This window comes from Ovis canadensis, chromosome 26, assembly GCF_042477335.2.
Source record: "Ovis canadensis isolate MfBH-ARS-UI-01 breed Bighorn chromosome 26, ARS-UI_OviCan_v2, whole genome shotgun sequence".
NCBI lineage: Eukaryota > Metazoa > Chordata > Mammalia > Artiodactyla > Bovidae > Ovis > Ovis canadensis.
In genome coordinates, this window is record NC_091270.1 from 23,095,101 (window position 1) to 23,112,455 (window position 17,355).

The following is a 17,355-nucleotide window of genomic DNA, read 5'->3' on the forward strand; positions in this document are numbered from 1 at the left end:
TATATAACGTTGTGTGAAGAATGTCAGTAAGTGGTGTTAAAAATCTGGCAAGTTGAAATTTTGTTATTACTTTTATATCTCAGCATTTTATGTTTCAAATAAAATGTGCAAATAGAATGCTTTTCTTTTGATCTGACTAGATTCCCAAGTGGGTGTTTTACGCATTTGGAATGTTTCTAGAACAACACCTGTTGATAATTTTAAATTAAAGAAAACAGGATTTCATTGCTTACATGTACTGAATTCTCCTCCAAGGAAAAAATGTAAGTAAAAACGTTAAAATTTAATATTTAAAAATACCATATTTGCTGCTATCAAATAATATAATGATATAAACATAAATACTGGATGCTACTGAAAGGCAAAGTTTTAAAAACTACCCTTGATAATATGTGTGCTAAAGTTACCATCAAAGCCACATAATATCTAATATTGCTAAATTGAAGATATTTAGAGCAAAATTACATTTTTAAATGTTATTGAATGAGGATATTAAAATAATATTAAATTGTCTACATGGGGGAAATGAAATGATGGTACTGGTGAAAATAAGAAATAGAGTGATAGGATTAAATAAAATTGCTCTGAATCAGATATGAAAGTGAAAGTGAAGTCACTCAGTCGTGTCCGACTCTTTGTGACTCCGTGGACTGTAGCCTACCGAGCTCCTCTGTCCATGGGATTCTCCAGGCAAGAGTACTAGAGTGGGTTGCCATTTCCTTCTCCAGGGGATCTTCCCGACCCAGGGATCGAACCTGGGTTTCTTGCATTGGAGGCAGACGCTTTAACCTCTAAGATCTAATAATTTATAGTGGTATCCTTATTTTAAATTATATTTCCAAGAGCATATTCACATTCTAAGGGAAAGGTTTTTTTGAAAGAAGACAAAATATGTGATAACCTAGTGATACCTGTATCAGATCTGACCTGCAGAATTGTAAGATAATAGATTTGTACTGTTTAATCTGCAAAAAAATAAAAAAGAATATATAGAAAATAACTAAGCAAGGAGACTTTTATACAAAGTTGGGGAAATGAAACTGTATAAAAAGTAAACACTGACAAAGAAGAAATTAAGATGCAAATGTATGTCAGACAGTTGTAATTGTTGATTTGGGTGCTAAATTAAGTGAAAGTCGCATAGTTGTGTCCAACTCTTTTCGGCCACATGGACTATTTAGTCCATGGAATTCTCCAGGCCAGAATACTAGAGTGAGTAGCCTTTCCCTTCTCCAGGGGATCCTCCCCACCCAGAGACTGAACCCAGGTCTCCTACATTGCAGGTGGATTCTTTACCAGCTGAGCCACAAGCTAAATTAAAGTGAATAATAAATAAATCTCAAAAATAGTTATTTTCATTGGATTGAAATTTTATGGAAGAGGGTGATTAGTTTTAAAAGAAAAAACTTCATGTGTGTTTGTATGTGTAGAGGAAGAAGTAAGCTTTTATATCAGCAGTTTGAAAGAACATTGATTCCAAAATAATCTTGCTATGTTTTAATTTATGGGCAGTAAAAAATTAAAGATTCAGCACATACTGTGATTCTTCACAGTAATTTTTGTTCGTCTTGTTTCACCTGCACTCTATACATGTCTTTTCAAAATAATATCCCATTTTGTATATATGTATGTGTGTGTGGGGGGGGGTTCTGCAAAGTACACCTGTGGCAGAAAATCTGATCATTGCTTATTAAGAGTTTACTGATATAGATTCTAGATAAAAGAAAACGAAGGGGCATCTATATAAATTAAGTCCTTTGACTTCATTCCAGCATGTGGGAAGCCACTGGCATAAGGGTTTATTACTTTCTTTTCTAGTTTCAAACCAGTCCCCAACCAAAAATCATTACACATCCTCCACAAGTGAAGCAGTCCCACCCCCAACTCTGACGCAGAATCAAGCCTTCTCTCTTCCTCCTGGTCACGCTGTGTGCTGTTTCTTGGATGGTGGCGTTGGACTTTATGATATGGGAGCCAAGAAGTGGGATTTTCTTAGGGACTTGGTATGTCTGTGGTTTTCCTTTCTTTTATAATGCAATGCTTATTTTGTGTATAAAGTGATGTTTACTTTTACTTATGTATTAATATTGTCCTAAGATTATTTTTGTAGGGAACCGTACATTAGGAATTTATTTTGGTTGACTGAGACTTTTTATAAAGATGTCTAGAACTATTAAAAGTATTTAATTGTAAATATTGTAAACATTAAATTTCTGTTAAAAGTACTGTCTGCTTAGCTTATCGGGAATATTCTGCATTTGGCAGCGTTCCCATTACTGTGTAGGCCATGTTACCCATGTGTATAGTATTGGAAAATCATGTCATTGCTCTATATTTTGGAAGCAAAACGAGAAATAGAATGTTCTTTCAGGACGAAGGCGAAAGTCCATCTCTGCCAGTTATTCCAAGCTTTCTTGTTCTCATTCATGAAATGAGCAAGGTTGGATTAAGTGTTTTCTAGGTTTATTTCTATTATTGAGTCATAATAATTCTGTGAGTCTACAAACTTCTGCCGCAGTGACCATGAAGCCTCTGTGTGAAACAGAATACAGTCCTGCTGAGAACTCACATTTTGCCTGGTTTTCTTCTATGCTTTTTTACGCTGCATTCCTAGGGTCATGTGGAAACTATTTTTGACTGCAAATTCAAGCCTGACAACCCCAATCTTTTAGCAACAGCTTCATTTGACGGCACCATAAAGGTCTGGGATATAAACACGTTGACTGCGGTGTACACTTCCCCGGGGAACGAAGGGGTTATTTATTCCCTTTCATGGGCTCCAGGTAAGAACGTTTTTTATTAAAATCAGGAGTACAGTTGAATGACTCCTAACTTTTATATTCATCTGCGTTGTCGTCTCTCCTTCAGTGCCGTCTTGCTCCAAATGATTGTGGAGGCAAATTAGTATCAACATATGTGTTGGTACAGTTTTGGGGGTATTTAGAATAAACTCCCTGAGCAGGCACTTTGATTTCTGGGCCCTTCCGTATGTTGTAGTCATACAGAAAAGCCACAGTACATCAGGATGATACTGACCCATCTCTTCTTAGCTGCATTTATATCGATCTGCCTGTAAAGTGTTAGTCGCTCAGTCATGTCCGACTCTTTGCGACCCCATGAGCTGTAGCCCACCAGGCTCCTCAGTCCCTGGAATTCTCCAGGCAAGACTACTGCAGTGAGTTGCCATTCCCTTCTCTGGGGAATCTTCTCGACCCAGGGATCGAACCCAGGTCTCCCGCATTACGGGCAGATTCTTTACTATCTGAGCTGCCAGGGAAGCCCTATAAAGGTGTAATGTATTTTACATGATGGAAGTTTTCCTTTATATTTTCATGTGACTCAAACATATAAAAATAAAAATTTTTTTTTTCTAAAAATTATGCTGCCTATCTCTTTCCCTGGTACATCTGTTTTGTGAATAAGAATCATCGGTTTGATTATGAGCATGTAATTCTGTATAAACTCTACTTTTGTAATATTGAAGGGTTTTATGGGATACTAGGGCCTTTTCTTGGGCTCTGTATGGTGGAACCTTTATACTTTTCTGTACATAAAAAAGAAAAGAGATGCCTTGTGAAATTGCTGGCATTTTCTCCCAAAACATTAAATTTTCTTGTAGTGAATAACTATAAAAACTAAACTGAGTTTTTCACTTTAAAAAGGATGTAGAATGTTTTACTTATTTGTCCTAATACTAATATTTGAATTAAAAACTGACTTATAGCCAGTATATGGCTTATTTTTTTAGCTTATCTCCTCATGCACATAAATTTTTAGCCCTGAATATATATATATTGGGTTTTTAAAGGCTTGATGTCTTCAGACTTCTATTTTCTTTACCCTATTTTTAGAGTAGAATTACAGGAAAAATTTTAGAGGTGCAAATAAATGTGAAAACTTTTCCCCAGTAATTTTAGAGCCCCAACAGGGTAGCAGAATGAAAATCCTAGAAAAACTGGTGAGGACTGTTTTGTAAAGTACTTACAGTCACTTATCACAAAATAATTCCTCTATATTTTTTCTCCTAGGTAGCAGGTAATAACTGTTTCTTTCTTCTAATAGAGAAAACCTCTTCTTTGATTGCCTTGTAACAAATTCAGAATCATCTACTAACTTAGCAGTAGTTTGATTTTCATAGATTTTTTTTTCTTAAAAATAAACAGCATTATGTTTTTGATGGAGAAAATGAATTTTTTCATGTGTCTTGCTTATGGAAATATTTACTTTCCTAACCATTAATAGTTTACTAAAATTGTTAGATGGTCAGAAAAATGTAAATGCTGACTGGATATGTAACAATACTGAGGAATTATTGATAGTCTTTCTATTTTTGATTATACTAGTTTGATCACGTTAATAAAAGACATCCTATATTTTAGACATCCATCCTCAAGTGTTTATTGATGAAAGAACACAATGTTAGAGCTTTGCTCCAAAAAATCCAGTAGGGGGTTGTAGACGAAAATAAGATTGACCATACTTTGATAATTGTTGAAATTGTATGATATATTTATGCACTATACTTTCTGTCTATATTTGCATGCAATTAATAATTTTCATTATTAAAAAAAAAAACTTGAAGCACTTTACAAACTCAAGTCATTTTCAAAAATTAATTTTAAAAAGAGTTGCATTTGTGGCAAACATTTCATGTAATGTCTAACAAATTGTTTCCTAAGGTGATTTAAATTGTATTGCTGGAGCAACTTCCCGAAACGGTGCTTTTATTTGGGATATTAAAAAGGGCAAAATGGTACAACGATTTAATGAGGTAGGATGTATTTATTGCTAGCTTAATAATATAATGTCTTATATGGCCTCATGTATTTTCAGTGCTTTTCTCCTACATTTAATAGTTAATCAGCAGGTTGCATTATATTTTCCTAATTAGAAGAAAGTCCAAGAGAACATGCATATGCTAAAATAAATTCTGAAAGATGTAGCTAAGTCTAAGATACAATTATTCCCCTAAAGTTGCATTAGAGGCTCAAAGGAATTTTAAGTCATCTTCCACAAAATTGTCTAGGCAAACACTCAAAAGTTAGAAAAAGACTAAGCTCAGAATGTGTCCCAAATCACAGTCCCAATTTTGTCACTGATTAGCTTTTGACATAGAATCATTTTATTGCCTTGAGCCTGATTGTTCACCTATAAGATGGTAAAGTTGGATGTTTTAGTTCTTCTGAGTCTCAAATTCCATTTTTCCATAACACACTGTAAAGACTCCCTCTCTCCTCTTTGCAGTGTCACAGACTGTACCTCTTCTACTTGGAGTTGAATTGTCCTTCCACTTTTTTCCTGAGTTCTGTTAATATTTGCAAAACACATATAATCTCATTGACAGTGCGTTAGCTGTGAAGGGAGGAAGGTATGAACGGGGTCTAGGATTGTCCCTCAATCTCTTGAAGTTTCATTCAAGTGCTTACAGTGATTACTGTACTTAAATTGTGGCTGGTGTTAAGAGGAGACTAAAGTGACTTTTTCTCTGGAGCTTTCAGGCTGTTTTACTAAGGTGGTCTTCAGTTTACTATTTTAACCTTTTTTGAGGGGGGTCCATCTTTATAAGGACGGACACAGGAATGGAGGAGGTCTTTAGACTCATTCAGTCGAAGGAGTCGGGGTTCTCCATTAGCTGAGTTCATCCTCATGAACTCAGTGCACTTAAGGGTCAGTAATGTCCTGCTTTTTATTTTGTGAGGCCCATGTAACAATTAATTGAAGCCGGAAGGGTTCATTTTTCCCACATTTATTATTCTAAATTTAAGCAATTTTGATACTGGTTCTAACTATGCTTCTGGACGCTGGGAAAGCCATGAATGACATAAGGGACGTCCTGGATGCTTGGGGCTGGCTGTCAGGTTGGGGCCGCCTAGTGCTAATGAGAAGGTACTTAGGTCACAAGACACCAAGATGCTGGGAAACTTGGAAATGAATTGATCACACCCATTACCTAGTTGATGAGTGACATTCCTGTGTATAGGTTGTATCCTTTGTGTTTTTAAAAGCTGTAATTATATTCCTTTACCCTTCTCCAGTCTAAGAATACAGATAAATGTAGAGATTTGTTATAATAATAACCTTAAACCTTTGTTTTATAAAAATAAAATTTAGAAATTTAGAACAATCAATAATAACAGTTGCTTGCAGTATCTCTTTTACTGTAGTTTTAATAGCATTGGGTTTGAAAACTATAAGTTATCTTCATCATTATGGGAAAGGTGGGCTTTCCCAGAAAAAGGTATAAAGCTGAGCTTGATTCTACAGATGACTGACAGACATTGGGCCTTTATCAGTGTCCCCAAAAAGGAAATAGAGCCACCCAGTTTATGTCTTAAAACAGTGGCTCTGTTTCTTAAGTGTGATAGCTTTATGCATTCTTAAAGTGTATATTCAGCTTTCTGTCGTTCACAGTAATGTCTGTAGCATCATCTAGAGCAAGTTCCTAATAGAAAAGTAATATTAGAAGAAGTAAATAAATAAGAGAAAAAAGGGGTGAATTATTTCTTATTGATAGGTATTTTGCATTTTTTGAAGCATGGAAAAAATGGGATATTCTGCATTGCCTGGAGTCATAAAGATTCCAAAAGAATAGCAACCTGCAGTGGTGATGGTTACTGGTAAGTACTGCATATGAAATCACACTGTTTATAAGGATGCATTTGATAATATAAGTGTCTCGTGTTAGCACCTGTATTAAAATATTTGATAAGATGCTGTTTGTACAGCTCTGCCGGCTATCATAAATATTGTTTACGGTGGCTTCCCAGGGGGCACTAGTGGTAAAGAACCTGCCTGCCAATGCAGCAGATGAGACCCAGGTTCAATCCCTGAGTTAGGAAGGTCCCCTGGAGGAGGAAATGGCACCCCACTCCAGTACTCTTGCCTGGAAAATCCCATGGACAGGGGAGCCTGGTGGGCTGCCGTCTGTGGGGTCACACGGAGTCGGACGCGACTGAGGCGACTTAGCAGCAGTTAGCTTTATCGTGTATTTTCAGGGCATTAACTTACTTAATAAATACCACAGTCAATCACTAAACATTTGTAAGTATAAGTTACCACCAATCCCTAGTAGCTTCAAAAGTTTTGGTAGGCCTAGAAAGATCCCCTGGAGAAGGGAATGGCTGCCCACTCCAGTATTCTTGCCTAGAGAATTCCATGGACAGTAGAGCCTGGTGGGCTGTAGTCCACGGGTTCACAAGAAGTCAGACAGGGCTGAACGACTAACATGTTCACTTTCACATAGCAGGGATATTTTAAAAGGGTCTTTTCCAAAGACTTTTAAAACTTTGCAGTGCGTTAATTTACACACAGCTTTGTGTTCCTAATGGAATTAATAGCCCTTGTATTATGGTAATAATATAGAAGGATATTGTGTGCCCAGTCATGTCCGACTCTCTGCGACTCCATGCACTGTGGCCCACCAGGCTCCTCTGCCCATGGAATTTTCTAGGCAAGAATACTGGATAGGTTGCCATTTCCTACTCCAGCAGTAGGGTCTTAAGCTTCATTTGTTTTTGCATTAAAAGTGTATGGAATATATTTGGGGAGAAGGGCTCCTCCGGATTTCTAGTTGTATCCCTTAAAAATGTGCCATGAAAATATTATAATGACTTACATGTCTTAGACTTGGTGTAATAATACATGCAACCAACACTGTAAATGAGTTGTTTCAAACGTAAATTTTCCACTGTTAAATTTTGAAGCTGAAAATCTAATGCTTGTGTTTTAAAATATATGTATTATACTATGCATTTCCTAAATGAAATATTTTCTAAATAAGAAAGTATCTCCTTTAAATAGGTTTCAGTGGGTTGCCATAGTTAATACTATGTGATGTAAATGTACTTATCATAATGATAATATCATTTACATGGTACTTTTAAATGTTCCCTGTGCTTTGCAGACAAGGTCTCTACCCTAAAACACTTTTGTTTAAATTATGTAGTTTTGGCTTTCTTCCTTTGAATAACGTATTTAGAATGTTGTAATTTTCTATTAACATATAATACTTAATTTCAGTATAATTCGAACAATTGATGGTAAAATACTACACAAATACAGACATCCAGCTGCAGTATTTGGTTGCGATTGGAGCCAAAACAACAAGTAAGTATTTTTTCCTGAAATAAGTAATAATTACACTTAGCAGATTTTGAATAACCATAAAGTTTGATGTTATTCTCGTAAGTAATATTCATCGCTCTTTTTAGGTAATATTCCCCTTATCTCGTCTTGTAACTGCGTGTTTAACCATCTGTTTTTATTCCATGAAGTTTTTACATGATTTAGGAATATTGATCCCTACTTTCAAACAACTTGCTGCTGCTTCAGGGAAAAGCATACAGCTCACTAATGAAAATGGAAGTCAGTCCGGTCTGTGTGTGGCTTCTGAGAGATGTGGCCCTTGCTCTAAACCCTGCTGGAAATCTCTGTGGTGCATTGTCCCCGTGGCTTTCCATTGCCTCCACCTGATACGAATGCCGCGACATGGGGTGATTTCCCAAGACTTGGAACTCAGAATGGTTTTGAAAGGTCACCCTTGCTTAAGAACCTGGTATTTACCATGTAAAGATCAGCTTAGATTTAAAAATTAATGCACATCAAACCTCCACTAAAATTGATCCTTTAAGCCATTGCACTTTCAAGAATATTGTGTTTCACACCTCTCTTTGACAGGATATAAATTACATTTATATGCCGTCAAATATGTGGGATCAAATAAATCCCATCAAATATATGGGAGATAGTGAAGGACAGGGATGCCTGGCATGGTTCAGTCCTTGGGGCTGTGAAGAGTTGGCCATGACTGAGCGACTGAACAAGAACAACAAATTGTATTTAAGAAGTCAAACTTCTGCTTTGAAAAATGCAGATGTGAGCACAGCTTTCTGTTGCTTAAATCTCCCAGCAGCTTCCCATTGATGTTGGGATGACGTGCAGAGTCCTAGCCAGGCAACCCCTGTATAACCTGGCTCCTCTGTGCCTTATCTCCTTCCAGGCCTTGCTACCTCTGCTGCTAACGTCCAGCCACAGTGGCTTTCAGCTTCTTGAACCAGTCAGCTCATTTTTGCCCCAGGCTTTTGCTCCTGTTTTCATCTGCATCTAGGATTCTACTTCCCACCCCAGTCCACCCTGACCTGGGCATAAATAACTTCTCCCTCTCTCAGCTCAGGAACCACTTCTGCAGAAAAGTCTTCCATGAGCCCCATCTTAGATAAATTTCCCCTGTAGTATCATACACCTTAGGACACTTAACATCAGAAAATTAAGTTTTAGTTGTGAATTGGCTACCTCTCTCTGAGATAAGCAATGGTTCTCTATTTTTCGCAGTATATTCTTACTAAAACACTGTGCTTCTAACCCTCACCATGCCTTGAAAAAGCAGACGTGTAGTAAATACTTGTTGAACACGCAAATGAGTAGAATTACCTGCATCTGCTCAACAGAACCGTTCCACATTCTTATTTCCCTCCTTTATAGGGTTAATAAGAATTGAAGAATTTGGCCATTCAGGGGGAAAAAAAGATATGAATGCAGTATGCTTTGTTGGTTAAGAAAGCTTTAAAAAAAAAGTCCTTTATACTTAACTTTTGTGTTTACTGGTAAGCCTGTCTAATAAATTTCATTTTTCATTTTGACATTTCATTTTTGTTTTTAAAAATCTTTTCTAAATGTTCTAATTTCTGTATTTATATTCCACTTAGTGTCTTAGGAGATAAGTGAAAAACGTCTTGAGCTTATAAAAGTTTATTCATATTCCTGAATTTATAATTTGGATAGCTGTGTGTACATTTAAAAAATCTTTTTCATTTCTAAGATTTTGTATCTGTGTATATGCATATACATATATAAAATATACTCCTGTGTACATGTAAATATTTATATTATGCAAAATATATTTTCCCACATAGAGAAATAAGCCTGTTTATCAGTGAGCCTTGGGTGCATGTAACCTATACATTTACAGACCAACCAGCATGCTAGTTTAAAGATTTCTGTATTTTTGACTTACAAGCTTTAATAAATATAGCTATTATAACTGATATGACAAAAATCAGCAGTTTGAAGTTTGGAGAAGGTTTTGATGACAATTGGAAAGCTACAAAATGTGTAGCTTTCCCTCTTTACCTTTGGGCCTGGGGACTGTTTCTATGATTGTTAATGTTCCTTGGAGAGACTGTCGTGTCTGGTTCATGATTTCACAGGTCTGCCTAGTACTTGAATTCCACTGGTACTCCAGGCATGACCACTAGGATCTAGCTAGTTGCTTAGCTTGTCTCACTCTCTTAAGAATAATGAGCAATGATCATTTAAAGATCATACCCACATATTATATTTCCAAAGGATTCTTCTGGATCAAACAGTTAAGCATCTCAAGTTGGGGAAACCACCAAAGAGAATTGGAAAACCAGGACTGTGACTGGCTATCAGATGAGTCAACCCTGGTCTTTGGGGAGTTTTCTAGTCCACTTCTGGGGGAAACACTGCTATTTCTACCAGCACCACAAAAAAGTCTGCTAGCAGTCAGGGCAGGTAGTAATTCATAACTTGCCTACCAGCAATTCAGCAAATTTCAGTCAATGACCATTTGGGACCCTTTTCAAGTTCCAATATTGCAAAATATAAAGGTCTGAGAAATATTCAAGTTATGAATCTGGGCATCTTGAAAAAACAAACGTAGAGAAGTAAATATACCATTATCTCTCATCTGAGGAAAATAAAGAATTTACCTGATTAAAAGGGAAGCTTGAGAAACTAACTGCAGTAGAGCAGTTTCTATAAATGATGTCTTTGCTTACATCAGTTTGTAGTGTAACTTCATGAAGGGAGCAGAGCATTCTGGTTTTAGAAATTAGCACAGTGTACATTTAAAAACTGTCAGTACCAGGTATTATCAACCCTTTCATTTTTTTAATGGGCCATTGATGATGTTTCAGAGACATGATAGCCACGGGCTGTGAAGACAAAAATGTCCGTGTCTATTATGTGGCCACCAGCTCGGATCAGCCACTGAAGGTGTTCAGCGGGCACACGGAGAAAGTGTTCCATGTGCGATGGTCACCTCTGAGGGAGGGGACTCTCTGCAGCGGCTCTGATGACGGGTATGTACTTTTGGATTCTTGTTTCTAGTCCTGAAACTCATAAGCTTGCAATTTTCTAGAAATGTGCTTATTTATATTATCCAACTTGTATGTGGAACTATTCTAAACATGTACTTAATAAGTAGACAGTTAACAAGTATCTAACTGCACACATGTAAAAATTTTTCCTTGCTTAATGTCATATTCATGCTTTCTGTGTCCTTATTTGGGCTTCCCTGATGGCTCAGACGGTAAAGAATCTTCTGCAGTGCTAGAGACCTGGGGTCATTCCTGGGTTGGGAAAATCCCCTGGAGGAGGTTACTGTGCTTGCTGTAGGTGCTTGTTTATATCTTGCTAAGAACAGAGTTAACAGAAACGAAAATTGTAGAAGGGTCTGTTGGGGAAAACGTCTGAAACAGTAAATCTTTGTAAAATATAGAGAAGAGTTTATTTTTAATAATGTTCTCATATCTAATACGGAAAACAGGTGTACTCTGTTTTCATTAAGAATGAAATAAAAGATGATTATATGTGTTAGTGTGAAGAGAAGATATTTTAGAAATGAGAATGATTTAACATTTTTTTCTGGGTTTGTGAAAGTTTCTGAAATCTTGTCTGTATTTTATATCCAGATGTGTTTGCATAGTTTGGGCTCTTTGAATAGGAGATAAATTTAGGTAAGAAAAGTCTTACTTTGTGCTAGTAAAAGTTGTAATAGTAGCCACATTATCCTGTCCTAGTATAAAAGAGAAGAAAAGTTTTTTTTAATATAAAGCGGAAAGAGATATATGCCTTAAATAAAAAAGTGATGTATCTTCTAATGCTGTAATATAACCTTTGGAGTATTGATATTTTGATATTTGCAGGTTGATATAAATCTGTAACTAAAAGATGATTATGAGTTATCCAACCAGAGTTGGCATCTGGAGGTCTTAAATTGATTTTGAGTTAAAATTTTACTTTAATAGTATTTGTATTCTACACTCACTAAACTCCAGTAATAGTATGAATCCATTTGTATTTAAATTTTGTACTTGATCTGAGAGTGATTCCACAGGCTAAGAAACTTATTTTACTGACATAAACATGAACTGTTTACTGTGCTGATAAAAGCATAGAGCTCTGTAGTGACCTAGAGGGGTGGAATGGGGGCCTGGGAGGCCAAAGAGGGAGGGTGTATATACATATAGCTGGTTCACTTTGTTGTACAGCGGAAACTAACACAGCATTGTAAAGTCATTATCCTCCAATAAAGTCTTTTTTTAAGAAGCATAGATAGGAATTGATTTTTCAAATAATATCCGTCATCATATATGATATATTTTCATGATACAAATAGTCTGAGTCATTTAAATGATTGTATACATTGTTGTTTGTCATATTTTTTCTTCAGCTTTATCTGCTCTGGATAATTTAAGAAAGCAATTTTTCCAAACATAAATTGTGAAGTCATATATGTAGTATCAGTAGCAAATGACCAGCAGAAGTAAAGAAGAAATATTGTAATAGCCTGGCTGTAACCCAACTAATTATTCATTCTTTCTGCTGTGGAGAATCAGCATATCTTGAAACATAAACTGCTTTTTCAGTATGCTAAGAAATAATCACTAACAATATGTGCTCTATTAAAAATATATTGACCCTTTAGATAAATTACAAGTTGAATGGTATTTATGTGTAATATTCTGTTTTCAGTTCTGTTCGAATCTGGGATTACACTCAAGATGCGTGCATAAATATTCTTAGTGGACACACGGCACCCGTGAGGGGACTGATGTGGAATACTGAGATCCCATACCTGCTAATATCTGGCAGCTGGGACTATACTATAAAAGTGTGGGACACACGAGAAGGAATATGTTTGGATACTGTGTGTGATCACGGTGCAGATGTATATGGTAAAGTGTTTTTCATGTACTTCTAAACTTTGCTGTATTAATGATTTTTGAGTTTCTGAGGAATACAGTATTTTTGAAGAAATCTTAACAGTGTTTCATTTTGAAATGACTTACATTATTAGAAAGTATGCATTCAAGAAGTTTACTATTTCAATAGCAGAATGCCCAGAAGAAAATAGAAAACACCCCCAGAAAAGATTAGAAGATAGCTGTTGTTAGCACTGTGGTGTCTCTGTCTCTGCAGAGAAGCACACACCCCCCCACACACACACCCTTGCACATATTCACCTGTGAGGCTTGGGTTTTTCTCACTTTCCATCACCCCAACATTAAGTTGTAAAACAGGAAATCAGTCATAACTTAGTTATGACTTATCTAGCCATTCCTTGACGTACTCCTTTTCCTATTTGGAACCAGTCTGTTGTGGCATGTCTAGTTCTAACTGTTGCTTCCTGACCTGCATATAGGTTTCTCTAGAGGCAGGTCAGGTGGTCTGGTCACCCTGCTTATTTAACTTACACGCAGAGTACATCATGAGAAACGCTGGGCTGGAAGAAGCACAAGCTGGAATCAAGATTGCCGGGAGAAATATCAATAAACTCAGATATGCAGATAACACCACCCATATGGCAGAAAGTGAAGAGGAACTAAAAAGCCTCTTGATAAAAGTGAAAGAGGAGAGTGAAAAGGTTGGCTTAAAGCTCAACATTCAGGAAACGAAGATCATCGCATCCGGTTCCATCACTTCATGGGAAATAGATGGGGAAAGAGTGGAAACAGTGTCAGACTTTATTTTTCTGGGCTCCAAATCACTGCAGATGGTAATTGCAGCCATGAAATTAAAAGACGCTTACTCCTTGGAAGGAAAGTTATGACCAACCTAGACAGCATATTCAAAAGCAGAGACATTACTTAGCCTTGTGCCAACAAAGGTCCATCTAGTCAAGGCTATGGTTTTTCCAGTAGTCATGTATGGATGTGAGAGTTGGACTGTGAAGAAAGCTCAGTGCCGAAGAATTGATGCTTTTGAACTGTGGTGTTAGAGAAGACTCTTGAGAGTCCCTTGGACTGCACGGAGATCCAACCAGTCCATTCTAAAGGAGATGAGCTCTGGGATTTCTTTGGAAGGACTGATGCTAAAGCTGAAGCTCCAGTACTTTGGCCACCTCATGCGAAGAGTTGACTCATTGGAAAAGACCCTGATGCTGGGAGGGATTGGGGGCAGGAGGAGAAGGGGATGACAGAGCATGAGATGGTTGGATGGCATCACTGACTCGATGGACGTGAGTTTGAGTGAACTCCGGGAGTTGGTGATGGACAGGGAGGCCTGGCGTGCTGCGATTCATGGGGTTGCAAAGAGTCGGACACGACTGAGCGACTGAACTGAACTGAACTGAGCCGTTCCTTTACCTGTATTCTTAGATATTTAGGGCAGTGTTTTATTTTTTAATATAGTACAAAGTTTTGTAGTATAAATGAGTTGGGAATGGAAAATCAAATTTCTTATCTTTTGCACATCACTTTGCTCTCATTTGTAGCACCCAAACATGGGTGGGGTTAAGTAGTTGAATTACGAATGAAAAATGATAATTGAAGGAAGCTAACCCTAACTAACGCACTCCAGTCTTCTTGCCTGAAGGATCCCACGGACAGGGGAGCCTGGCAGGCTACTGTCCACGGGGGTCACAAAGAGGCAGATACAACTGAGCGACTAACACTTCTCACACTTAGGAGGTACATATAAATAAAAATTTGTCAGCGCTTCCTTTAGTAAATGGCTTTATTTCTTCCACCAGGTTTAACATGCCACCCGCGCCGCCCCTTCACAATGGCCTCGTGCTCCCGGGACTCTACAGTGAGACTCTGGTCATTAACACCATTAATCACTCCTTTACAAATAAATATTCTGGCAGACAGATCCTGGGAAGAAATCATCGGGAACACAGGTGTTGAAACTCTGCACGTATTAGACCTTCTTTCTAAATACGGTTTGATAAGCGCTCTTTCCTTATTAGGTTGTGTCCCTTCTCCAGATTCTGCCATAGAGCCGGGCGCGCCCCGTCTGCTCTGTGGCAAAGTGTCAAGAGATATCAGACAGGAGATAGAGAAACTAAGTGGAAACCTTCGTGTGAAAAGACTCAGATGGTTTTCAGAATGTTTATCTGTAAGTATTGTAGGGATTAAATGTGAAAATTTCCCCTTTAGCCAAAAAGAGTCATGACGACTTTTTGTCCTGAAATTCACGTTTACATGTGTTGTCCCAGTGTAAGAAAGCAAATGGAAACCAGAAACTGTAAGTAAGGTAGGAATCTCCCTGGTGGTCCAGTGATTAAGACTGCATGTCCCAATACAGGGGTCTGGCTTCGTTCCCTACTCAGGGAACTAAGACCCTGCATGCCGCTTGGTGTGTGGTCAAAAACACAAATAAAAATAAAGAGACACAAATTTCTTTAAAAAAAAATCAACGATAAGGAAAATATTGTTTTGTTAATTTCTCAAGTTTTATATGGCTGCATTATATTTTTAAAGATGCAAAATGCTCTGAAGTTTTTACTTCATGTTATGTCTTTGGGTGTCCTGTATCAACTTTTTAGCCTCCAGGTGGCAGTGACAATTTATGGAACTTAGTTGCAGTGATAAAAGGGCAAGATGATAGCTTACTTCCTCAGAACTACTGCAAAGGAATAATGCACTTGAAGCATCTGATTAAATTCAGGACGGTAAGTAGCATATGCAATTGTGCTGTGCTAAAACAAAAATTACTTTTGCCTTTTTGTCATTAAAATATGAAAATTATTTTAATGTATATAATTAGATTGAAGAAGCTAAAATAAATGAACACTGAAGAGACAAATCTTCAATAAAAATTGATCACGATAGTATGAATTATTTGGTAACAAGACTAAGGCAGTCATGATTTCCACAGATTGAATCTTAGGAAATTCTTCAAACGTCACTTGGAAGATCCTTGAAATGCTTTACCTTTACCCTATTACCGGATGATCATGTGTGTGATTTTTGTCTCAGAGGCCTGCTAGGCTGTCTTCTGGGATATGTTTTGTTTAAAATGATCATATCTTACCCTTTAATGGATTTCAGAACACCTTGTACATGAAGTGATAGGCAGTGCCAATAGCATACCAGTCCTGGGATGAGAAAGAAGAAAAAGCTTTTATATTTGAAGTATCAGTGGTTGACTTAACTGTTAGACCATGGGGAGCATCGTGCCAGGGGTGTGGATTTGATGGTATAACAAACAGTCATTTCCATAAAGAAGTACTTCTTTGATTCAGTCAGTTCAGTTCAGTTGCTCAGTCATGTCTGACTCTTTGCGACCCCATGGACTGCAGCACACCAGGCCTCCCTGTCCATCACCAACTCCTGGAGTTTACTTAAACCCATGTCCGTTGAGTCAGTGATGCCATCCAACCATCTCATCCTCTCGTCCCCTTCTCCTCCCACCTTCCGTGTTTCCCAGCATCAGGGTCTTTTCCAGTGAGTCAGCTCTTCCCATCAGGTGGCCAAAGTATTGGAGTATCAGCTTCAACATCAGTCCTTCCAATGAACACCCAGGACTGATCTCCTTTAGGATGGATTGGTTAGATCTCCTTGTAGTCCAAGGGACTCATGAGTCTTCTCCAACACCGCAGTTCAAAAGCATCAGTTCTTCAGTGCTCAGCTTTCTTTATGTCCAGCTCTCACGTCCATACATGACTACTGGAAAAACCATAGCCTTGACTAGATGGACCTTTGTTGGCAAAGTAATGTCTCTGCTTTGATTACAAGCACCTAATGACTATAACAGTTACCTTTGGTACTATAGAAGCCAACGAGAGTGAGCCAGTAATTTTTAGGTTTTTATTAAAATCCTTTATATATATTTTTTCCACCAGTCGTATACTATTTTATCACTCACTACCTTTTGACCTCTGGATTTCTGGTGAGTTTTAAGAAAAATTGGATTCAGCCTCTTCCCACCAGCACCAGCCACATCTGAACCCCACTCTCTACCATAACAAAATATTACGTTTAAAGAAGTGTTATACTTTTTAGACAAAAAGCAGTGGTTTTTAAAAAATATTTAATTTCCAGCTCTGTATGTTTATAGTGTGTATCCACATTATGCTTTTATAATTATCACTAGCTCTTGTGTAACAAAATTCAGGAAATTTCATTTTCTTCGTACCCAGTCTGAAGCCCAAGAACTCACCACAGTGAAGATGTCCAAGTTTGGTGGTGGTATTGGTGTCCCTACCAAAGAGGAAAGACTGAAGGAAGCTGCCCAGATACACTTGCGGCTGGGACAGGTTCAGAGATACTGTGAGCTGATGGTTGAACTTGGAGAGGTAATTGGCTGTTAAAACAAAATCAAGAG

General features: G+C 37.5%; 1 protein-coding gene across 4 annotated transcripts in view; it reads left to right on the top strand.

The window, feature by feature from the left end:
- WDR17 (WD repeat domain 17) overlaps window positions 1-17,355 on the top strand; it is a 64,902-nt gene that overhangs the window by 29,029 nt on the left and 18,518 nt on the right. For 2 of the 4 annotated variants that reach the window (XM_069573116.1, XM_069573115.1), the window contains 12 exons: window positions 141-263; window positions 1,819-2,003; window positions 2,615-2,783; window positions 4,680-4,771; window positions 6,535-6,617; window positions 8,020-8,106; window positions 10,938-11,102; window positions 12,778-12,980; window positions 14,777-14,926; window positions 15,014-15,144; window positions 15,575-15,700; window positions 17,171-17,326. In XM_069573116.1, coding sequence (XP_069429217.1) covers window positions 141-263; window positions 1,819-2,003; window positions 2,615-2,783; window positions 4,680-4,771; window positions 6,535-6,617; window positions 8,020-8,106; window positions 10,938-11,102; window positions 12,778-12,980; window positions 14,777-14,926; window positions 15,014-15,144; window positions 15,575-15,700; window positions 17,171-17,326 — 1,670 coding nt within the window. Of the gene's footprint in view, window positions 1-140; window positions 264-1,818; window positions 2,004-2,614; window positions 2,784-4,679; window positions 4,772-6,534; window positions 6,618-8,019; window positions 8,107-10,937; window positions 11,103-12,777; window positions 12,981-14,776; window positions 15,145-15,574; window positions 15,701-17,170; window positions 17,327-17,355 lie in introns of all 4 variants that reach the window. The other 2 variants (XM_069573113.1, XM_069573114.1) reach the window with 1 other exon arrangement.